Source organism: Onychostruthus taczanowskii, unplaced genomic scaffold, assembly GCF_017590055.1.
Source record: "Onychostruthus taczanowskii isolate IOZ18803 unplaced genomic scaffold, ASM1759005v1 scaffold69, whole genome shotgun sequence".
NCBI lineage: Eukaryota > Metazoa > Chordata > Aves > Passeriformes > Passeridae > Onychostruthus > Onychostruthus taczanowskii.
The window spans coordinates 2,703,140-2,727,873 of NW_024504676.1; the positions used below are offsets into that span (position 1 = coordinate 2,703,140).

A 24,734-nucleotide genomic window follows, 5' to 3' on the forward strand; every position below is an offset into this window, starting at 1 on the left:
CTTCATTCAAGGTGTCTAGCTTTAAATGGAAATTTTAATAGAGTTTTAAGTATGTTTACTAATTAAAATTGGGTTTAATGTACTTTCATCTGATATTTTTCTCCACTTCTTGTCTTGAAAGCTTCCTTAAACAATGTCATTTTAAATAGTTTAGTATCATACTTTTCTCCTCACCAGCCTCTATTTGAAACTGGAGTGCCAAGCTTATTGTAGTAAGTTAGTTTATTGTGAGAAACGAATGAAGAATTCTTCAGGGTCAAGTTTCTGTTGTGGTTCGTTGGATTTTTTGTTTTATTTTGGTTTGGTTGGTTTTTTTTTTTTTTTTTGCTTCTAAGCTCGCCTAGTAGGAACTTGGCAGGAGTCAGAAGACAAAGCCATTGTCATAAAATGCTTCTCATTGCTTGATTGGTGGTGCCTTGTATCTGCCTGAAGTTATGAGGGGTCTGTGTAATTTTGGATTCAGAAATGCCATGATACAGGCAATTCTGATTTCAGAACTGCCATCATACCTGCTATGAACACTCTGTGCCTTGGGTGCCAGTGATACCTGTCTGAGAGCTCTGACAGTATCAGACCTGTGTGTGGTGGTGCCTAGCCGTGTTCTCAGAGAAACTATGCAGCAGCCATTGCTTTCTGTAGAAAACTGTCAAGTTTTGATTATCCAACCAGAATAATTGGAGAGAATTGTTTTGTGAGCTTGGTTTGATTACTGGCAGTCATATGCCCTGCATAATAAAGCTAATCTATTAATAGGTGTTAGAGACCTGTGAGGAGAAACTCAAACTAAATTATCAATGTGCCTTGAAAGTGAGAGTCATAGAATTAAGTCTTTCACCAAAGCTGTTTGGGATCAAGGTAATATGTGTCTTTTTGTTAGATGTTTAGAATGCTGACAGGGAGAAAGGACAGGAGTTTTCTATTCAAGAGGAAGAGGAAATGAGGAAAAAAGTGAATTGCATGAGCCAGGCAATGTATAGGAAGCAAGTGACATCCTCTTAAAGCCTAGGATTTGCACTTGTTGTGAGGTATAGGTGTGACTTTATTATTTTTAGCACTAGCACTTTATCCATGTAAAGTGTATGAAATCCACAGAAAGATAAAGATTCATACTCAGTAGTATTTCCAGGAGTAACTGCTTCAAGAATTAATACCTTGTTTTGTGCAGTGTGCTGTAATGCAGTTAGCTTTTGTATCACGGCTTGCTGCTATTTCAAAATGCACATGGCAGTCCTTTCGCTGTGCTTCAGAGAGACATTGCCAGCCACTGGCAACTTCTTGCATGCCTGACTTAAATGGAAGCATCCTGCATGTAGGACCTCTCTTAGCCTCAGATTTTCCAGAGCTGAAGCCTTATCTCCTTCTGTGATAGTAGGAACATGTAAGCCCCAGCACTGACTGTTCAGTGTCTGCAACCTGAAGTCATAAGGTATGCGAGTTGAACCTCAGTCTTTGTGGTGTAAATGTCCTGAAACTGCAAAAATAACAGCGTGAGGATGCTTTTTGCATTGTAGATGTAGCAGCATAGTTTTGCAGACCATCAGCACATAGGCTTTCTGGTGTGTAATGTGTTTTCTTGACTTAAAAGCGACATCCCGCCTGGCAGTGCTTGTTTATAACAATGAGGAAAAAATTGTGCTTAGTTTAGTTTGGCTCAAGCAAAGCTATGAAAAAGGAAGAGGAGAAACATCTGCAACTGTTACAGCATGTTTGAATTTAAATAAAACCAGATAAGAGCAAGGGGCAGGCAGCTTTCTTCTTTAAATAAAAGGAAAAAAACTCACAATCAATAAACCAAATTTTAAGGGGGCAAGTGTGTGGTTTTTTAAGGTGCATTAGTATTATAAGAGAACACTGAAAGGAATGAAAATAGCCATTTCAGAGGAGTTGTAGAAATTATTGTGCTGAGGTTTGGTTTTTTTTTCCCCCCCTTTGAGTAAGACACTGCCAAGCTGCTAGCACAGTCAAAAGCTGTTGTTCATGGCTCTCTGCTGGGAAGGAGGTTAATTAGTATAGGCTGTGCAGAATTCTGCTGCAGACCCGCAGTTGGGAGGACGCTGCTGGGGCGATTGATGGATGTGGGTGCTGCCTGGGGAACGGTGGCAAGTCAAGTTTAAAAGTCCAAGGCTCCGCCCGCGCCCTTTCCCCTACTTTGCTGGCGAGCACGTGGCAGCGCAGGAATGCGGCGAGGGGAAGTGTACCGCGGTGTAGGATTAAATCGGCCTTGAAGGAGGAAAACAAGTGTTCAAAGAGGCGGGCTGAGGGAAGCCTTTGGTGTTCCGCCATCATAATTCAGGGCAGTTTTAAAGGCTTATGGTTTTTAAAGTGAAGGGAAAGAATATGAAAGGAAACAAGCTGCTTTATTGTTTCACGTCTTAACGTCAAGCAATGCAGTCCTAGAACTGCGCTGTATTTGTTTTCAGGGCTGGCTTGCTTTATTCAGGATTAATTCTTGCTGGATTATTTTTTTCCTTTGGGAATAAGGAATATTTTCCTTAATTAAGCTTTTTTTTATTTTTATGAGAATGCTAAATTTTAATTCATTAACATGTCAGGTTGACTGTTAATGCTTGACGCTATTTAGAATATTTTTCTGCCTTGGGCAGTAAAAAAAGCATGTGCTTAAAAATGAAAGGGTTCCTGAAATTCTTTCCATTCATTAACAAAGAAGGTTAATTACAAATTTCCAGGCTGAGAAGTCACAGAGGAGTTGAAGGGTAAGGGAAACCAGCTGATCTTGTACTTCAGACACTGGCATTCCAGAATACAAAATTCCAGGAGTGAACTGAGCAGAACCTGTTGGCCCTTCTTGAGACAAATCCAGGCGCCTGATTCTCTGTATGCAACTACGGTTGAGTTCTTTGTATGTGTTTGTTGGGGTTTTATCATCCCACCCTTAATAGTGCCACTAAACATATGATAAATTCTTAACTTCGAAAGCTTTTGCAAACCCTGTTGAGTTCAGGTTATACCCTGTATCACTGCTGCCTCTCCCTGCGTTATTGCTCTCTTGTCAGCTGGTGATGACCAATTTATGAATGAGTGGACAGCTGACTTTGACTTCCTCGTACTTGCCTGCAGCAGAGCCCATGTAAGCAGTTGTTAGTGACAGAGTCATTAAGTACTACAAATTGCAGTTGTTCCTCGGCACACAGGGCTTGTGCTAAAGCTTTTGAAACTGGTGTTCAAAGCTGGTTTGTTTCTTCTAATTTGCTCTTCTTTGTTATTCTAATCAGACACTACACGCACATAAATCAATTGCTTACTATCTGTAGGATACTGTGAGCTTTAGGTGCCTTGATTCACCCAGCTTCTAAAACCCGAGCAGTGGCTGATGGATTTGCGAGATCTGTGAATTACCATCAGGCGCTGTAGCAGTAGTTGTATGGCAGAGGTGGATCACTGCGGGCTGGTCCACGAACAGGCACGATAAATACTGCAAAGAATCCATGCCTGTTGGTCAGCAGCCTTAATAGATGATGTGCACTTACCTCATTCATCTCTGCTGAGTATTCCTTCTCTTTCTATATTGTGTATTTTTTCCTAAGCCTACTGTAATTGCTGCATTCCAAGTGCCTGGTTGTCTGCTCGTACATCTTGGCACCCATTCTTTGTGTTTCGGATAACTTTGGTTGAGTAGAGTATTTACAGACTAGAGGAGCAGCACTCTGGTCGTAATGAACTGCTTTTGAAATGCCCACCTAAATTGCACCGGTTAGTCCTCACAGGCTGTTCATCAGGTTATGAGATTCTACCAGAATTTAATTACTACTTCAGGTTTGCAAACAAAATGTGAATTTTAGCTTTTAGGATTTAAAAAGGATAAAGTAGTTGTACTTTTTTTATTCTGTTTACATAGAAATACCAGTGCAACCTTAAAACACTTGGTATTGATAATGTGTTTTGTACCAATCTCAATCTAAAACTTGCCCATGAATCCTGACCTACACATGGGGCAATAAGTTCCACTACTATTTAGTCATACTTCTAGGAGGATATTGTTTTTGGGGCTATGCATGAAAGTTTTTTAAACTTATAAATTAGGCTGGACAAGAGACCAGCTTTGGAATCATGATGATCTCCTCAGGAATACACAGTTTTGACCATTTCAATGTTATACATAGAGTCTGTCTGCAAAAATCTACTTTCTAATTGTAAGTGCTTAAAAAACATTTGTCTGAATCAATAATTAGTAGGAGTGACTTCCAGGGTGTTTATGTATAAATGCTTGTTATAGAAACTAAGAAAAGCTACGGAATTACCCACAAGTTTAACAAGGGCAAGTACCAGATTTTGCATTTGTGTTGGGGCAACCCTGGTTGTGTGTACAGATTAGGAAATGAGAGGGTGTAGAGCAGTGCTGCAGGAAAGGGCCCTGGGGGTCCTGTTTATGGGAAGTTGGATCTGACTCAGCAGGGCCCTGGCAGCCAGGAGGGCCAACCCTGTCCTGGGGGCATCAGGGACAGCCTGGCAAGGGAGGGGATTGTCCCACTCTGCTCTGCACTGGAGCAGCCTCATCTCCAGTGCTGGGGGCAGTTTTGGGTGCCACAATATAAAAATGACATGAAGCTATCAGAGAGTGTCCAAAGGAGGGCCATGGGGATGGTGAAGGGCCTTGAGGGGAAGCCGTGCCAGGAGCAGCTGAGGTCACTTGGTCTGTTCAGCCTGGAGAACAGGAGATTGAGGGGAGACCTCATTGCAATTACAACTTCCTGGTGAGGGAAGGAGGAGAAGCAGGTACAGGTCTCTTCTCTCTGGTGACCAGTGACAGAACACGAGGGAATGGCCTGAAGCTCTGTTGGGGAGGTTTGGGTTAGATATTTGGAAAAGGTTTTTCACCGGAGGATGATTGAGCACTGGAAGGGAGTCCCAAAGGAGGTGGTTGCAGCCCCAGATCTGACAGAATTCAAGAGGTGTTTGCACATCACTCTCAGGCACATGGTGGGGTTCTTGGGGCTACATTGGGTTTACATTTCTGTTTAAACTTCAGGTGGTTTTGGTTTGAGTCTTTTGTGGCTGCCCGATATAATTGTCTTCTGTCTATATTGGCATGGTTGTTGATATTTGTTTGGGCAGTTAAGCTGAGCTGCAATTCCATGAAATTTCATTATGGTTTCAGATTTCTTTGGGGAGGTAATTTTTCTGACAGTTGTGATTTGGTTTCCTCAACTCTGCATAGTTTTGATTTTTGCAGTTATTTGTCGGTCACAGCACAGAGCCACAGGGACTATAGTCTCTTATTGCTTTGAGTAATCATCTTGAAATTAGGATATGAAAAAAATGTTGGGAGAAGATGTGGCAGCTTTGTTTCTCTAGCTGAGGTGAAAACTTTAGATACCTTTTGTTTCAAATAAAACATTTTCTTAATGTTCTTTGAAATGCAAGATGCTCTGTACCTGTGATATGCTTTTTCTCTGTGTTTCAGCTTTCACTTTCTGTTCTGCTCTGATTTTTTTATGTATTGCCTGGATAGGTGATATGCAGCTATCTGTGATGCTGCCAAAATGCCCGAGTTACACAATTGTTTTGTTTCCATTTGCAGCTGCTTTGGTTAAAAAAGGTGCCTTAAATTAACCTTCAGGACACTCAGACTGAAGTGCAAGCAGAGCCTGTAAGGAAAAGGCAAGTACTATATGTAAATTTTTTCATACTTGGAAATCTTTGCCAAAATCAAAGTGTAGAAAATATCTTGCTGGAAATGGACTAGGTCCTAGTTCCTCTGAACAAGAAGGCAATACTCTTTCTAAACTTTGTTTTTTGACAGAACTCGCTCTGAAAATGGCGGAAGCTCACCAGGCAGTAGCTTTTCAGTTTACAGTAACTCCAGATGGGATTGACCTGCGTATGAGCCATGAGGCACTCAAACAGATTTACCTGTCTGGTGTCTATTCATGGAAGAAGAAGTTCATCAGATTCAAGGTATGCTAAACTAGTGCTGTCCACCAAACTTATGGGTTATTTAATGTTTCATGAATTTATTGAAGTTTTTTTAGGGAAAACTGATTTTTTTTTCCTTTATGGTAAATAAGGTTTTTCGTTGTGAAAGACTTAGGGGTTTTATTTAAGACAAGGGGTGCTGAGGAAGGTGGCATAAGGTGATACTGTAAAGACTGAAAGGGTACATATTTTTTATTTATTCTATGGAAGCAAGATGAAGGAGATGTAGAAATTAACGGACTTCATTCTTCCTAATGCACCATGTAATAATGTAATCTTTTAGAAGAAGTCGGAAGTACAACCAGTTGTGATCTTTAGTGTCATATGTCTTAGAGGTACAAGGCTACACTCTTATTATAGCTAAGTAGTATTGTTTCTGATGAGTATTTGATAAAGATTGTTTTGTTCATGGGATTATAATTGTAAATATCTGTTTCATTAGTAGCTTTCTACATAAACTAGAGGTTATCTTCAACATTTCTTTCAAAACTATAAACATATGAACAGAATTCTTATTAAAATTTTCTTATAAAGCCATGAGAAGAACTGTTTAAATTGTATAAAAAAGTTAATTCTGGTTCTCAGTGTCTTGTTCAGTAGGATATTTTTGCCATGTATTCATGTAGGAGGGTCTAACTCAGTTTAAGTTGAAATTATCAAAGTGTCATTTGTTTTAGAGTTGTTAGTTAGTTTCAGTGTTTTTAGTAAGACTTGCAGCAGCAGGATCAGTGGTGTCTACAAGAGAATGTAAAAAGTTCCTTTCATTGTTGATATTATTGTTACAATTTTCTGTAGTAATCAAACATAAGTAAATCCATTCCCTACTGCTGAGATAATCTCATGTAAGAAAACGTTGGATAATCTTAACTACTTGTTTATAACTAAATGACTTAAATGTGTTGATTTTTGTTTCATTCCATGGTTATATGAAGTCAGTCACTTTGGTATGAAAAAATTATGTGAAGGCTTTTCTTTCCAGAATGGAATTATCACCGGTGTTTACCCTGCTAGCCCATCTAGCTGGCTTATTGTAGTTGTGGGTGTGATGTCAACCATGTATGCTAAAATTGATCCTTCCTTAGGGATAATAGCCAAGATCAACCGAACACTTGATACAACGTAAGTAGACTGAAATGTTAATGTTTCTCTAAAGGGAAATCAGTTTTATTTGCAGCTGCTCTTAAAGCTATTTCTGTTAAAATGTATCCATTTTGGAACAGTACATTTGTGACACCATAAGCCAAATAAAGAGCTGTATTATGAGGATATGAAATAGAGAGGTTGTACAAGTATTGCTGCAAAGTTCTGGGTATTTGGGAGGCACATTTGGGAACTTTTGTGGCCTTTGATGTTGCTGCATGAAAAGCTCTTTGGAAAGGAATTTATGAAAGCAGGGTGAGCAGGCATAAATCTTGTGTAAGGCCTGTCCGTACTATTAGATTTTTGTTTCTTATACCAGCTTCTCTTTGGAACTTAAATGGACACTAACTGGCATATGTTGGTTTTTGTTTTAAATAGTGGCTATATGTCAAACCAAACACAGAACATTGTGAGTGGAGTACTTTTTGGCACAGGGCTTTGGGTTGCCCTTATCGTCACAATGCGCTACTCCCTGAAAATGCTGCTCTCCTACCATGGTTGGATGTTCGCTGAACATGGCAAGCTTAGTGCTGGCACCAAGTTTTGGATGGTAAGGATGTGTTGGCTTCATTTCATCTTAACTTCTAACTGATCAGTATTCAAAGCCTTAAAAAAAAAAATTGTAGTTTTATTTCTTTCTTTTGTTTTTTGTGTCATGGGACAGGAGGCTGTTAGGTAGCTATTTCTACTGCCACCCTTCTAATGCTGTAATGAAACTAATCATCATGGCCTTCTAGAAGGAAGGGTAAACACTTCAAGAGTAACTTCTGAATTGTCCAACACCTTGGGCCTGTGTGACTCAATACCTGCTTTTTCTCTATGTGCAAGTACAGTTAAAGATCTTTGTCTGCAGCACCAAAGAATCTTGTCCTCACAGAAAGTGCTCCCCTAATTCTTTGTTGTAATCCTTGTTAGGATTCCTTTGATAGAGTCATCCATTATAAAATTATAAATAGTCATCCATTATAAAGTTATTCTTCTGCTTAAAGAAAATATTGCTGAGTGTTCTTTGAACCCATTTATTGGCATGCCTCCAGAATGAGTTGGGGAAGGAGCGTAAGGTGTAGGTAGCGTGTTATGCAGTTTTCAGGTAAGGATAAGGTGAGAGTGGTATGTCTCCTGTGGATTGTTGTGGTGCTTTGGAAAAGGATTCTTAAAGGATATGATGGGTATAAAGTGAGGAAACGTAGATGTTGGTGCTGCAAGAGATGAAGTGAGGTTTTGCTGTTTGGACTCGGTTCTTTCATCTCACTTTTGCCTGTATTGTGGTAGAAATAGCTCAGTTTCTGTACTGTGATAAATTAGTCTCTGCAGCCTCAAAAAATTAACAGATGTGTGTCAAACTAAGCACAGGTCATGATTTACTATGGAAGCTATTCAAGGATAGGTATCCAGAATGGTGTACACTAAAATAGAGTTTAATGTTTGTCTGGTACAAGTGAAATTTCTAATTGATGGTTTCTCCTGGAAGCAGTAGCAGCCTCATGACCCAAACTGGTACAGTGCAGAGGCTCTGAATGGTAAGGCTTTCTGTCAATTGCTTGGAGCTGTAGCTGCCTTGGTTTTCAGCATGTCCTACCAGATAGATTCTTCAAAGCTCTTAATATTGCCTTATCAACCTTAAATCAGTATGAACTGTAATGCTACTTACCATGCTTTGGTGCATATTGTATTTATCAATTTTTTCTACCATATATGTTGCATATGTATTTTGTTGTGTATTGTATGTGTTTTTAAAGTACAGAACACTGCAGGTGTATGCCCAACAGTGTCTCATCTATGAAGGTCTATTTAATTAGACCCAGCAAAACTAGTGAAACAGCTCCAACTACCCTTTCTAGATGTTTATAATACTGTTTTCTCTTCAAATGATCATGCAGATCAAAAACCTGAGCTCTAATTTCAGTCACAGTACAAAGTGATTTTTCAGACTGTTTGGAAGTCTGGTGGCACTTTTAATCAGCATATTTCACCTTGTAAAATCAAAATTCCTGTATCAGTGTTAGGGGAAAATCCAAATATTTGTTGCCATTTTAAAAAATAAATGAAAAAGTGTTAATTTTATGTGAAGAGATGCAACATATGTTAGAATGACATTATTTGCTGTGTCTGCATATGAAGTCAGTGATGTAATGCAATGTGTGTGTCTGTCAGAGCACTTTATTGGTCTCAAACTAGTATAAATTCTCTATTATAAGTTTTCTTTAGAGATAAGTACTGTGAAATGTGTTTGCTGGTTTTTGTCAGTTGAGCGGGTACTCTCTTAAAATAATTTTAGCCTTTTCTGGCTTAAGAATTTTGGAATAAAATTGTCTCCAAGTATGAAATTAGATTTCCATATGAGCTTTCTCTTTCCCACCTGTTTCCAAAATTATTTTGTCCTGAAGCACAGCTGGATTTCACCGGCAGCCCACTGTGGTGCATCCCATGTACATCTGATGGCTGTGATACAGATCCATGTGCAGGGAGGTCTTTGTTGCTGGTAATACTCTGCAATTGTTAGTTGTTTTGTGCTGCCTGAAACTGTCTCCACTAGCTGTGCTGACCCAGGAAGCTGAGAGGGAGGAAAAGCTCTACATTCTAACAGTTTTGTTAGAAGTTTTCAGAATTTAGTTGTGAAATAATGTCCTCTCTTTTATTCTATCTTGTCTGGTGGCTTATATATACTACCCTGTGTATTGGACCAAGATTACACTTTGACAGTAAAAGTTCCACTGGGTTGTTGGAAAGTCAAGTCACTTCACTTGACTTTCGTGCTGAAATAAGGTGACAGTGTCAAAATCCTTTCATGAGTAGCCTAGTGGTTGCATGGCCTAGAACTTCGGCTCAGTGTGTGCTGCAACTGAGAAGTAGCGGTGGGCAGAAAAGCTGCTTCTGTTTTCACTCCTGTGCTCACAGGAGATTCTGCAACATCTGCAGCTAAGTTCTCTCTGGCGTTTTTGTTTTGTTGCTGGGGGGTTTTTTTGTAACACAAGCACTGAGTGTAACACTGGCATGCTTGCACAATTTGGTGTGTTCAAATCATGCAGTAGACTACCTGAGATTGATTCATGCTTGAATTAACTCCCTGTAACATCGATCCTATTATTGATGTCGAGCTGTAACTTTGGAAAACATTAAACCATGATACAAAAGCATAATTATTATTTTGAAAGATTACTGTAGTTATCTAGAAACCTTAGCTGAGTCACAGGCTTGATAATGATTGTGTTTTGAAGCACAATTTAGATATGTTTCTTGTATCTACTGTGTAATACAGTAAATGGTCAGCGGGTAGACGTGAGTTTTTTAATCTTTCCAGAGGGGAATGTATGAAGAAAAGAAGTGCTAAGTAACTGTATTTATATTGAAATCAAGGTGTGCCCTACATAAACAGTAATATTGTCTGAGAGAGGATGATACTGGGAAGTCAGGAATGACCATGCCTGTCTTGCTTTTCCACTGCCATGTTGTGTAACCTTTAGGAAGTTAGTTTCTGTCAAGGCCTTTTCTCACATGTGAAACTGTGATGAATGGGGTAGCTTCCTAAATCTAGTACAGTACAATTCACCAGTGAAAAGGACAATGAGTTACATTACACATTTACTCTGTCATTTTTCTTCCATTGAGCCTAATAATTTGGTGTGTGTATTTTGGTTTTTTTTGCTTTTCTCCAGACCCTTGTAAAACTTTTCTCAGGGCGTAAACCCATGTTATACAGTTTCCAGACATCTTTACCACGATTGCCAGTTCCAGCTGTTAAAGACACAGTCAATAGGGTATGTACCTTCACCAGTTCATTTTCTTCAGTAACACAGGATCCATACCATGCCTTTTGGGGTGTTTTTGCCATGCCTCATGAAAAACTGCATTGTGGGTGTTAATATGGTGTAACAGATTCAAACGTTTGCATGGAAATTAAAATAAAGGCTGTGACAAACCAGTGACACTGGTGGCGGTTTGAAGCCAGTGTGATTCACATTGGATGGCATCATGCCTGTTGTAAGGCTGTGCCGCAAGGTGTGATTTCCAGGGTGTTTGAAGCACACTTTTGTTATCCTCCCCAGTTGTACAGTGTTATGAAATGTGTGTGTTGTAACACAAAACCTTGTAGCAAAGTGGGTAAATATGGCAGTATGTCACAGAAACTGAAGGTTTGATTTTTAGAGGAGAAAAAAAAAAATCTCTCTGCTACTGAAGAAACAGCATGCCTTACCCTTTGGAGTGGAAAATATTTAGAAAAGTTACCTCTTCCACTTGTGTTTTGCTCACAAACGTCTGAAAAAATATTTTATTTTTTGAAGTTTGCAGCAGACGTTTAGAAGAGCATATACTCTTATTTTAAAAACATGGTATTTGCAGCCTTATGGATTGAGACTGGATAATCTTTATTTAATGTTAAAGTGCTTTATGTAGGAATGGTGAGAAGCTACGTATTAGTTACTGTACTGATGCTAATTCTTTTTTTGTGTCCTAGTATCTGGAGTCAGTTCGACCACTTATGGATGATGAAAAGTTCAAAAGAATGGAGGGTCTTGCCAAAGATTTTGCTTTTAATTTGGGACCAAGACTTCAGTGGTATTTGAAGCTAAAATCCTGGTGGGCCACCAATTATGTAAGTAGATAAATAGGAGGCTCAGTTGTTCATATTACATTATTTGTTCCCTGGTCCTCTTTTTTGCTTAAACTGCATTCTTTCTTAAATGTAAAAGAAGGAAATTGAAACTGCTTAATATTTTATTAAAGTACATGTGACTTTGCATGTAAATAATTTGTGTGATTTGGTAAACAGTATGGCAAGCAAAGGTGAATGAAACTTGAAAAAATGAATCCTTATTTTGCGTTTTGTTATTCTGGAGAATTTTACTGTTAGGATTGCTTTTGGGGTTTGTTTATTTGCTTGTTGAGCTTGATAACTCAATAATGGGCCTGGCTGCCCATGTAGTTTAGAAGAATGATTTAGAACAGTTTTTTTAATATATAGCAGCTGAGGCAAATATAAGAAAATTAAAGAACTGTATCTAACTGAGTTGGTGAGCTGTCTTTTCTTTTTTTTGGTACCAAAAAAAAAAATCCAGCCCTCAACATCATAGTGAGAATTGTAATGTTAATTCCTTCCTGATGTATTATCTAACATACTTGTACCCAGGTAGCCTAACCTGTCCTAGCAAAGGCTGTAAAGCATTCAGGAGATCTGATACATTTTAAATATTATGGGGAGATCATGACTTCTTTGAAACCTTATCAGAGAGATATAGCTGAATTTGATTTAGTTTTCTCGCCCTTTTTTCCCTGTTTTCCCTGAAGTCTGATAGAAATTAGCAGGGTGGGGATTATTGTCTTTTTAAGTGCTAGCAGTTTCCTTCCCACTTCTGGATGGAATGTTGTCTGGTGGAGCCATCAACATAGAGGACATAAACTGTGGAAATGATGAGATTTTACTGCTTCGCTTTTTCCTTCCTGCTGCAGGTTAGTGATTGGTGGGAAGAATATATCTACCTTAGAGGACGTGGACCAATCATGGTTAATAGCAACTATTTTGCAATGGTAGGTAAATCCCATAAATACCTTATGTTGCATAGAAACTGTAACATTTCTGGCAGGCATCTTACTTCATGGAGTCTTTCTGCTTAGAAATCTGTTGCCACTGAGGATGTAACCTTTGTTTTCCTTTCTTCTGGTATAACCTGCAGCCAGTGTCTTCAGGTGCCTTCAGGTGCGTCACATACCTGAAGTATGTGACATATAAGTACATGTACACATAAGTATGTGACACATACACCTATCTTAACAGCCCTAGCACAGCTGCCACTTTGGCAAACTCATGCAGTAATGACTTAAACAGTTTTGTCCTTACTGTAAAGAGCAATCTTCCAAAAGCTCCATGTAAAACTTAAAGGGTAACACAGCTGAAGGAGGCGTGTGGTCATACTAGCAAATGTACATACAGGAGGTGAAATTGTAAAAGACTGAAAATAAAAAGGAAAAAAGAAATATGATGGTCTTGGATCAAGTTTTATGTAGCACTGTATTTTCTACTCATGTGATTAATAATGTTTAAGGAGATTGTGACTGCTGAAGAAAAGTTTCCTCAGCTCACTGCACTTGTGCACTTCATAAATTTTAAAGCCTTTTCTGCTTTATCCAGAATAAACATTTAAGTACGTGGATGAGAAGTACTATCAGGTTTGTTTTTTTTCTAATGTAGTCTGGTAATCATTAACTTATGATTCTTATCTGCTTTACAGGACTTCCTTTCTTTATATCCCACAACCCTGCAGGCAGCTAGAGCTGGTAATGTTATCCATGCCATCCTGCTCTATCGGAAAAAACTGGACAGACAAGAAATCAAGCCAGTATGTATATCAGTTTAAATGGCTTTTGATCTTTTTGCAGCACAATCTGCGAGAGAAGCTGACCAGTTTTCAGAATGGGAGAGGAGAGGAATGTCTTATTGTTACGAATTTTTGTGGTCCAAATCATCTCGGCTATCACTTGAATTGCACATGGGCAGAAACTAGCAACTCAAAAATACAGAATTGTATGGATACAGTACAGGATGGTTGGAATAAAGGTCTGGAGGCCACCAAGAGTGGGGCAGTGGGAGGTTAAGATGATGGTAACATCCTGTGTTGCACTAATTTCTAGGTAGCAAAGATAGGCATATCCCATTTGAGTTCCTGTACTATCCAATGGCTGTGTATTGTAGTAAACAACGACTGTGGAAACAATTAAGTAGTTTTTTTCAAGACCATTGAAGGGATGTAATTAATTGTATGAAACTACAAATCTGAGAAGTGTGAACTTTTGTTCCTACACAGCCATAAATAGCTTAAAAGAGGGAATTAAGGGGTAATGCATGCTGCATGTGTTAAGTTTTGCATCCAGACCACCCATGGAGAACTCTTTGAATTTCAGGTGCTAGCTAGCTTCAGTCTTCCCTCATGGAGGGTGAGTTTTTGGTAGAAGGGGAAAAAATAATGGCTCTGGAATTTCCATGGAATATTCCACTTGTAGTTTAAGGAAAAACCATGAATGGGGAGGAAAAAACTCAACACTGCATTAATGTGTTACAAATCTTACTCTTCTGAAGCCTTTGTTTAACCAGATCTTGGGGTTTTTTCTTTACTTTTTAATTTTGTAATTGTATATGCAAAATGACATTTTAATGTATGTTTGCTTCACAGATTCTTTTGATGGGATCCACTGTTCCACTCTGCTCAGCTCAGTGGGAAAGAATGTTTAATACTTCCCGTGTCCCAGGAGAGGAATCAGGTAGGCAAGGCCACCCAAGGAGAAAAAGCACCTTGATGGAATTCAGGGCTTGGTGTCTTTTCGCTAAAAATCTGGTTTTCCAGATAAAGATCTGACTGGCACAAGTGTATATCAATACTGTGTTCCAGACTGAGGTTGTAATGGATTGTTGTAGAGTTCCTAGATGTTTTTCATTTTGGGGAGATTTTGAATCTTTTTTTAGTGATTTTTCTCCTTTACTTAAATTAAAAAACCAACTTCAAGATAATATTGTCTGTCCTGTTTTTGAGTTTGTAAATAATCTTTACTTTTATTTTTCCAAGATCAAGATGATTTTTGAGGTATTAAAAGTGGCATTTTTTTGTTGCCTAAGTTTTTGTTTTTCCTAAGTTTTGTCACTGTAAGTGGAGTCAGATTATATCTAGAAGGACTTACCATTTGTAATCAGCAGGTGGAAAAATACATTGGAAATATTCATTTCCTTTCTCTTTGAGAGCTTCACAGCCGATTTTAGTGGAGACTTGTGCTGGTGTGTTTTTCTACAAAAGCTTAAGCTGTATCTAGGCTTCTCTGATCGTGTCATATGCTGAAAAGCCTCTTAGAACTGATTCCACCTGCTTACCCAACAGTGCATCCTCGTGGCAGCATCACAGTGAAATACAAGCGGGAGTTATTGTTTAGTCACCTCCACTGGGAATGCACTATGGGCTGCCACTTGAAAACAGGATGGGTTTTTTTACTTTCTGTGGGGCCTGTAACTCACTCTGATGTTTCAAACTGCCTTCAGACTTGTTACTCCCACTCAACTACAGAATTCAAAACAAAGAGTTTCTAAACAGATGCGGGGATCTGCCCACTCTTCCCTGCTGGAGGCTGACATTTGCTGTAAGAAGTTGGATAAGGGGGAGAAGTGGCATTGGGTAGTGGATAAAGCAGTAGGTGCACGTGTCAGATAAGGACTTTGCTCTCAGTTCTGCTGCTGGCCTTTGCTAGATTGTTGTGGATTTTTTTTTCAAGCTATGCCTCAGACAGCTTTATCTGCAAACTGAAGGAAAGGACATCCCTGGTGTCATTACTCTGTGTCATAACCACTAGCTTAAGTAGACAAGCGGGTTTTTAAATCTCTCTTGGACAACTTTAGTCTATGAGCTACTATTATTTAGAATACTGCAATACTTCAAGTGCTAAGAGTGCAACCCTTGCCCTTTCCATGTTATAAAAGGTATAAATAAAATAAAAGGTATAAACAGTTTACATTCAGCATTGGTTTTCTTTCAGTCTAAAATGAGTTTTGCACAGACGTGTAGAACTGGCTCATTCTAACTAGCACCTGATTAAAATACATCCTGTATATCTTAGTGGTTCTCCTCAGTTTCTCCTGTTTAAAGTCTTTCAAATTAAACTACAGTCAATATAATAATCACTGTATTTTTCTCCTAGGCTTTTCACATTTCCTATCATACTTTTTCCATTTTGCTTTGTTTCTGTTTTTGTAAAGGAAAAACAGTTGTGTCATTTGTATATGTCTTCTCTAAAGGAAAAACAGTTGTGTCATTTGTATATGTCTAAGTGAGTTCCAAAAACATTTTTCACACGTTCTCATGAGCAGCTTGACTCCTTGTCTCCTGATTTCAATTACTTTATGTATATTACAGTTTCTAAAGAAAAAAAAAAAGAAAAAATAGTCTTCATTAATTGGTGATAAAATCTTGATGAACATTGTATCCTGTCACTTGAGCAGTTGTTAAATAGTCATGATTTTTGACAAAACATGCTATGAAGTGAACAGCTTCACCTGTGGCTTGATACAATGCCTTCTTGACTAAATTTAGGCTTATCCCAGTTAAGCCAAACAGACAGTAAAATGAGGGGAAAAATGTGGCCTAGTTTTCTGCTTGACATAACATTACACATTTTGGCCGTATATGGAATATTCACTCTGCATCTGCCAGGACAAATGTAAACAAAAGCTGATGGTATAAATTCTGAGTTTCTTGAGACTCTGCATGAATTGTCCAGGATCTGAGTGCAAATGATTTAAAAATACCTTTCCTGATATTCATCTAGCAGGTTCTTTTCTGACTGCTTCACCAGGCTACGCAACTAGTGCTCGTTTTTCAGACACAGAAATATAGATTTAGTTGCTTAATAGTGGCCTCCAATGTGGAAACTGGTGGTGATATATGTGGAAATGATTGTCAGATCTGGGTATTTGACTGTTCCACGTGAGCATCTTTGTGATGAAATAACTTGTAGTGCATGCAATAGGCATCTGATGTTATTTAGTGCATTAGTGTTTTGAGACTTCAGCTTTGTGTTGACGTAAGTGATTGCAATTCTAGATACCCTCCAGCATGTGAAAGACAGCAAACACATTGTTGTGTATCACAAGGGCCGATACTTCAAAGTGTGGCTGTACCACGATGGCAGATTGTTGAGACCCCGAGAAATTGAACAGCAAATACAGAGAATTCTTGAGGATGATTCAGAACCTCAGCCAGGTGAAGAGAAACTTGCAGCTCTTACTGCAGGAGATAGGTATGGAGGTTATTACTTTTTAAATAAGTTTAGTATTTAGAAATCATTGCATAACATAATCATTGAATATTGGCTTTAGATTTTTTTTATAGTCTGCAGTCAATTTTTTATACCTTGGTCACTGATTTTGTGTAATTTTGATGTGTAACAGTGCTTAAGTCACTTGTAATTGTGTGGAGTTAAAAAAATTTTGCAGTGGCAATCCTATATGCAGATTATTATTTTTACTGTTGTCTTCTTCCTTATAATAGACACTTTCTTTGATTTAGTTTTAAGTGAAGATGATCAATGCTGTAGTATTGCATGTGCAGAAATGTTGAATTTCTGAGGATGAAGTTTTGCATGTGTGTGATGATGTGTTGAGTTGATTCCTAGGATTCCACTGTACCAGTATTGTCAGAGCTTTTCACAGCTCTCATAGTTTAAATGCAAAGAAAGTAGTTGTATCAAATTCCACAGAAGTAGGGGGAATGTCTCATAGTGATTTTAAAGGTAATCAAACATTGACAAATTTATGTAATCTGGCTACCAACCAATTTTATTTTTTTTTTTTTCTCTCCAGAGTACCATGGGCTAAGGCTCGTCAGGCTTATTTTAGCCGTGGAAAGAACAAGCAGTCCTTAGATGCTGTTGAAAAAGCAGCATTTTTTGTGACATTGGATGACATGGAGCAGGGGTACAAGAAGGAGGACCCAGTGAGGTCCCTGGATGCATATGCAAAGTCATTGATACACGGCAGATGTTATGACAGGTGCAGTACTGATGCTGTGGAAAATGCCTTCCTTTTTTTTGGAATTTGGCCAATACATACGGATTAATGATGACTTTTAAGTTGATAAATTCCATAGAATCACAGGAGGGTTTGGGTTAGTAGGGACCTTCATCTAGTTCCAACCCCCTCTGCAACAGAAAGGGACAGTTCTCAGTACATCAGATTGCTCAAAGCCCAGTACAGCCTGACCTTGAACATTGCAATGACCAGGCATCCACAACTTCTCTGGACAATCTGTTCCAGTGTCTCACCAGCCCACTGTAAAAAATACTTCTCCATTATAACACATCTAAATTTACCCTCTTTCAGTTTATATCTGTTGCCCCATGTCCTGTCACTATGAGCCATGATAAAAAGTCTTTCTCAGTTTTTCTTATAAGCTCTCTTTATATATTGAAGGGCTGCAAGAAGGTGTTCCCAGAGCCTTTTCCAGACTGAACAAGCCCAGCTCTCACCCTTTCTTCATGGGAGAAGTATTCCAGCACTCTTGCCATTTTCATGACTCTCCTCTGACCCAGCTAACAGTTCCATGTCCTTCTTGTGCTGAGAGCCCCAGGGCTGGACAGAGCTCTCTAGGTGGGATCTCACCACAGATCAAGAGCCAGAATCCCCTCCCTCACCTTTCTGGCCATGCTGCTTCTTAAGCAGCTCAGGACATGATTGGCTTTCTGGACTGCAAGTGCTGCTTGCCAGCTCATGATGAACTTTTCATCCCCAAGTCCTTCTCTGCAGAGCTGCCAAATCCATTCATCCATCAGTCTCTTGAACTGGGCATTGTCTTGACCCAGGTGCAGGGCCTTGTAGTTAGCCTTTTTGAAATTCCAAGGTTCAAATTTCTGTCTATTTATTTAAATGTTCTTATAAAAAAAAAAAAGGATAAGTTCTAGTGCATTTGAATGTGAATTTTAGAGAGAGAGGAAGTTACAATACAAAAGCACTTTTGAAATGTACAAAACCATAAAGAAATCTTGATTTCTTTTGTAGGTGGTTTGATAAGACATTCACTCTTGTAATATTCAAAAATGGCAGAATGGGTCTGAATGCAGAGCACTCCTGGGCAGATGCTCCTATTGTTGGACACCTGTGGGAGGTAGGTGTTTGGCACCAAGAGCTGGTGCAGAAGGTAATGTGACAGGGGCTTGAAGCAGCCCTGAAGGCCAGCAGCAACTCTCAATCCCTTGCATTCATGTTGCTGATGAGTGACCTGGGGCCTATGTCTACAGCAGCTGTAGAATTTGAAAAAGAGCCCAATCCCTCGCTGCTATTTTTTGAAGGACAGCATTTCAGTGAGCTTAGATGTCTTCACAGAAAAGTGATACAGCTCCCCAGCTACCTTTTCTTTAATGTTTTAAATCCACAGATCATTGCCTCCTTGGTATGGTATTGTATTTTTTGTATGTACATTCTCCTAAAGCTCTTAAGTTTTTTTGTGCTATAAAACTCCCATGCTTACTTGTAAAACTTAAAAAATTATACACAGTTTAACTTTTTGTCTAAGTATTGTTTGCTAAGATGCAGACTGATATGCTGTTGACATTATCTCTTGTATTTATTTGCAATGAAGGCAATAAATTCACTTTGCTTTGCATTCATCATATGCTTAGTTTAGCTCTTGAAATCCTAATTGATTTTTGTTTTCTTTTTTTCATTTTGAAGCTTAAACCTGCAAACAGTTACGGGACTCAGATCAATTAAAACTATTTCAGAGATGTTATTTAATTTTGATTTTGTATATATTTGTGCATATGGGTCTTGCATCAGACTGGCCCCCAAGTAATTTCTGAGTTTTGTTATAGAAATGTTTCCATCTGTATAAGAATAAAAAAAAAAAAAGCCTCATTGCATTCTCCACCCAGGGAAGAAAGAAGGACAAATGGATTTGAGAGTGACGTGGCAGTGCAGTGTAGACTATCTCAATGAAAGAGGGATACTTTTTTTGCTTTTAATGAATGATTTTATATGCTTAATTAATATATCTGTACTTAATATTAGTTGATACATTTTTCTGCTAAGAATTAAGATTACTGAAACAAGACTGAATTTTCTAGGAAGTTGTCTATTGTTAGCTCTTTACAGATTGTCTGTTTTTAGAATTGAATGGATTAAGCTTTATTTCATATTTGTCATGTTCTGGCCAGTAAGTGAAATGAGAAAATGAAGAGAAAATGAAATTAAAATAAGAGATTAGAAATAAATCATCAAGCTTTTTCTTTCCATATGGAGCAGATTCAAATCTTTTGGTAGTTCTTTGTTTTGTGTGTGGGTTTGTTGTTTCTTAAATTTTTTTTTAACATTGAGGATGCTTGATATCTTATAAGACAAGGCCTTTTATGGTTGTGTTTTTCATCTTGGAAACATTCTTCTTTCCCACCCAGGAGCTCTAGTGCACATGTGAAATAAACTGCAATTCTGAAAGAGATACAAATATTAAAAATAAATGAATTCTTGCAGGGATTTGCACTTACTCTGAAATAAATTATTCCTTGATGAGTAAGTTTTGACAAGTAACAAACTTGAAGAAATTCTCTAGAATCTAAATTGAACAAAGATGGTGAAGTCTGAGTTCAGTTTTTTGCTTCTACTTAGTTTGAGGTGGGTTTTGAATTGAAAAGTTTTTTATTAAATCAGTAGCATCTAACAAAAAGCACCCGTGTAATTGAATAAGTGTCTGGTGCACATCTGGTGTTCTTTTTGTAAAACTGGGGGCTTCACTTGCAGTTGTTTTCAGTATTTGGAAATGGATTGTATATTTTATTTCACTGTGTAGTGAAAATAGGTTATATTGCTTTCACAATGGCAGTAAGTGTTGCAATTCTGAAGAAGTGTCATTCTTTGCAGAATGTGATGGCAACTGAGTATCTTGAACTGGGCTATTCAGTAGATGGACATTGCAGAGGAGATCCCAATCCGAACATTCCCATTCCTACCAAACTGCAGTGGGAAATTCCAGAAGAAGTAAGTTCAGTAGATTTAGTGGTATGAGAGAGAAACATCTCTTTTCCCCAGTGGTCAAATAATGTATGTAATTATTGATAACCCTATAAATCAGTTCTAAATTCCTTTGAGTGCTGTAGGTTGTGTACTTCAGGTTGTAGCCATTACTGAGTTTGCTTAGAAAATCAGGGGGTTTTGATATCAATCTTTAAAAATTCTGACTGGGAAATGCCAGCATTTTACTAGAAGGTTTCTTTGTTGGCAATATGTCAAAAATAAGTGGCCATCTCTTTTAAATAGTGACTGTATTAAAATAACTGTTTACTGGCTGAGGCTTCGTTACTGTTGTCACAACAAATACTCTTGTCTAATAGTTCCTTTAGAATAGCTTTCTTTTTTTTTGTTCTTATAGTTTATCTAATAATATTTGATTTTTCTAAGTTGTTTTTTTTTGTCCGAGTTTCTAGAAGAACTGCCACCACCTATTTGGATTTTAATTTTGAACAAAAAGCTAATGGTTGGTGATTTATTTAATTAAGCATGTATGGGAGCTTGGAAGCCACACTGTTAAGGCCATTCTGTAAATGTAGGCCATTATTTTCTGTTCTTCTGATCTGAACAGTTTTAATGCTAGTGGGTTTTATAAGAGTTATTTTTGGAGGTGTACTGGCTTAAAACATTTTTATTAGCTTTTTTAATTTTAACTTTCTAGCAAAGATTGCTTCTTTCTCTAAAGGGAAATTATTTAGGTAATTATGTTCCTAGCATGCATAACAGCAAGCATTTCCTGTTTAACAGTTAAAAATACTTGTACTTTTTCAATAGTTCTCTCAAATACCATGAATGCATGTTTGTATACATACAGGTATTTGTTTGTCTGTTTGTTTGTTTAAGTGCCAAGAAGTGATTGAGAAGTCTCTGAGCACTGCTGTAGCTCTAGCAGATGATGTGGACTTCTGTTCCTTTTGTTTTGATACTTTTGGGAAAGGACTAATAAAGAAAGTGAAAACCAGCCCTGATGCCTTTGTGCAGCTTGCCCTGCAGCTCGCTCACTACCGGGTAAGAACAGATTGTTTCTGCCCCACAGAACCTCCTGAGGCTGGGTGTGATGTGTCTGTGGCTAAAACATGTCCCTGGGTAGGGTAATCTTGCTCTGCTTGTACAAGGTTGTTAAAGACATTCAGTGCAAAGGGATACAAACCCTAAGCAGATTACTAGCTGAAAATCAATTCTACAGTGGTTCACATATTGATACATTTCTGATTTTTTTTTCTTCTGCTTAATTGGTCTACCCCTAGGCATTTTAGACTAGAAGGAAGATATGAAACTTCTAGTAGCTGTGTTTATAGTCTAAACAATGTTAAATTTACCTTTTAGATTAGAGTCACACAGGATGCAGTAGTCATGGACATTCCCTAAGAGGATTAACAGAAATGCCTACCCGTATTTCTTCTGTTAGTTCTCCTTTCCTGTAATGTGCTGTCAGAAAAGACCAGTGTAGCAACATTCAGCTTCTCTTATAAACTGAAGAAGGTTGAATATGAAATGCAGAGAGTCATCCTTGCTAGTCTGGTTGTTCTGTTAGTGTTTATCAAATCCTGCTGCTAATCTTATTTTTGCCTTCATTATCTTTGGGTAAGTGGGCTAATAGTGGGCTACTGCAAACTTAAATGTTGAGTTTAATCTGTGGAGTGATTCATAGCCTGTGTGCTTAGCTTGGGCTGTTGATTAGGAAAGAGGGCCCAAGTCTATCTAAACCTTGAAGTTCTTATTTGTCCCTTTTTCAAGGACATGGGAAAGTTTTCCTTAACGTATGAAGCGTCCATGACGCGGCTGTTCCGAGAAGGCAGGACCGAAACGGTTCGTTCGTGCACAGTCGAGTCCTGTCGTTTCGTCCAAGCCATGGAAGACCCCACTGAGAGTGTAAGCTCATGGTGTTGGTGCCTTATACAATTGTGAGAGTGGGTTTGGATTGGGTTTTAGGAATAAATTCTTCACTGTGAGGGTGGTGAGGCACTGGGACATGTTGCCCAGAGAAGCTGTGGTTGCCCCATTCCTGACAGTGTTCAAGGCCAGGCTGGATGGAACCCTGAGCAACCTGGTCTCATGGAAGATGTCCCTGCCCATGGCAGGGAGGTTGGAATAAAATGATCTTAAAGGTCCCTTCCAACCCAGCCAACTTAGGATTCTGTGATAATTCATAAGGCACATGAGTTACCACTAGACAACCATGTAAGTCACCAAATAGTTTTTGAGCGTTTAGAGTGATGTGGTTTTTTTCAGAAGGAAGAGCTCCTTAAGGTAATTTTCCATGTTTTCTGTCAATAAAACAGAACTTCTGGGGCATACCAAAAAAAGAATAGCAGGACTTAACCAGATATACCCTTATTTACCTGCTTCTGAACTCCAGGAAACTATGATTATGTGTGAAAATTTTGTCTTGTAAAACTCAGACATAGATTTGTAGAACAACTAATCTCATACCAGTTAAGCTTTCCTTTCTGACAGGGAAGCAAGAATAATTAACAGGAAGGAAGTGGTTGCTCTTATATGTTGATTGTGATGACCAGCATTTATGGACCTCTGTACCTTCAGTGTTGGCAGTTTGCCTTCTAAAATATCCCTGGCAGTTTGTTTTCTTAAATCACGTTGAGATGTGCTCTCTGTAACTCTTTAATACCAGTATCTATAGAAGCTATAAATAACGTATGGAAGCTATAAATAACGTAGTAAACTTGAGTTGTAATCATGTTTGATTGTAGGGTTAGATAACACTTAAAACACAGATTAGTTTTCATTATGCAGTTTACAGCAGGTAGCAGCAGACACTTGCTAATACCTGAAATTAAACACATGAGGTTGAAAAGCCAGGGGATGTTATTTGAGATCAGTTGTCTTGTACTTGACCTTTAAGTGCTCAAGCTTGAGAGTCATTGCTGTAACTTAGTTTTTGCGCCTTCACCCTTAATGCAGCTCACTAAACTGAGTTTTCTTAATCTTTTTTCCTTTGCTAGAGAGAAAATACGCTGAAGTTCTTCCGGCAGGCAGCTGACAAGCATCAGCACTTGTATCGCCTCGCCATGACCGGGGCCGGCATCGACCGCCACCTCTTCTGCCTTTACGTCGTGTCCAAGTACCTCGCCGTGGATTCGCCTTTCCTCAAGGAGGTAGGTGACTTCTGTTGGTAACTCTTCATAATTAGTCCTTTGGTGAGTTAGTGTCTTGTGGTGTCTGCTCAAGATACTTGTACAGCTCTGGTTTTCCTAAGGGAAAATTGCTGCTAGTGCTGTTTAACATCTGCTGATAAATTGTTGCATTAGTTTCATTTTCCTTTGTTTTCCTTTATGTATGCATTTGTTGATAGACCTAGAAGAATGCTTTTGGTGAGCTTTTTAGCATAATACATGTTACTTAGAATTGCAGGAAATATATAGTCAGTGTTGAAAAGATTTTTTTGCTTTGTGTGTTTTCAAAGGAGTACAGCAGAAGCTGTGTGTTTTCTCTGAGAATTTTCTTGTGAAACTGGCAAATTCAAATCCTTTTAATTTACTAAGAGTTAAAGGAGCTGTATATGGCATTAATGTTGCTGTATATTACTCTGACAAATTAGTAATTTAAACTAAATTTTAAGGTTGGATTTTATAAAAGTAATTACACTGCACTTGTTCATTTTTTCTGGTTAATAAAAAATGTGTTCCACCTTGCCTCAAAATTAAGCTACTCACATTTGTGTGCTGGCTCTCCTAAATGTGGCTAAGTCAAGAATAAAAAAACTTCCTACATTTTCCACAAACTATCAAGATGTGTTGTTAGAGATTTTACAAGCTTCTATCTTGATGTAGGATCTTCCTGGGATTTGAATATGACTAAAAATGGTCTTGTTAAAACCAGACCTTTTGTGTGTAAGTTACAAGGCTGCAGACCAGATAATCTTGTTTGAAGTAGCATTTCTATTGAAATTCTATTTTATTCTCTTTGAGGAATTGACATCACTTCCTCATATGATAATGGTTTCCACATCAGGACAAGTTTAACTGTTTCATTAAGCTTTTAGCTTTTCATTCCATTGAAATGGGAATTGTCCTTAATGTTGCTTTATAAAGTGTTTTCTAACAGTTTATAAAGCAGTATTGCACTTGCTATCCTGACTGCTTTTTGACGAAGTTGCATGTTCTTAAACAGT

General features: G+C 38.3%; 1 protein-coding gene across 7 annotated transcripts in view; it reads left to right on the forward strand.

Annotated features, from left to right (window-relative positions):
• CPT1A (carnitine palmitoyltransferase 1A) overlaps positions 1 to 24,734 on the forward strand; it is a 42,689-nt gene that overhangs the window by 11,215 nt on the left and 6,740 nt on the right. For 3 of the 7 annotated variants that reach the window (XM_041421095.1, XM_041421096.1, XM_041421097.1), the window contains exons 2-17: positions 5,540 to 5,619; positions 5,762 to 5,916; positions 6,914 to 7,053; positions 7,453 to 7,624; positions 10,731 to 10,832; positions 11,531 to 11,668; positions 12,523 to 12,600; positions 13,302 to 13,409; positions 14,241 to 14,328; positions 16,650 to 16,845; positions 17,408 to 17,596; positions 18,602 to 18,707; positions 20,456 to 20,572; positions 21,446 to 21,610; positions 22,340 to 22,474; positions 23,566 to 23,718. In XM_041421095.1, coding sequence (XP_041277029.1) covers positions 5,776 to 5,916; positions 6,914 to 7,053; positions 7,453 to 7,624; positions 10,731 to 10,832; positions 11,531 to 11,668; positions 12,523 to 12,600; positions 13,302 to 13,409; positions 14,241 to 14,328; positions 16,650 to 16,845; positions 17,408 to 17,596; positions 18,602 to 18,707; positions 20,456 to 20,572; positions 21,446 to 21,610; positions 22,340 to 22,474; positions 23,566 to 23,718 — 2,028 coding nt within the window. In that variant the 5' untranslated portion in view covers positions 5,540 to 5,619; positions 5,762 to 5,775. Of the gene's footprint in view, positions 1 to 5,539; positions 5,620 to 5,761; positions 5,917 to 6,899; positions 7,054 to 7,452; positions 7,625 to 8,545; positions 8,595 to 10,730; positions 10,833 to 11,530; positions 11,669 to 12,522; positions 12,601 to 13,301; positions 13,410 to 14,240; positions 14,329 to 16,649; positions 16,846 to 17,407; positions 17,597 to 18,601; positions 18,708 to 20,455; positions 20,573 to 21,445; positions 21,611 to 22,339; positions 22,475 to 23,565; positions 23,719 to 24,734 lie in introns of those variants that run through there. The other 4 variants (XM_041421098.1, XM_041421099.1, XM_041421100.1 and 1 more) reach the window with 4 other exon arrangements.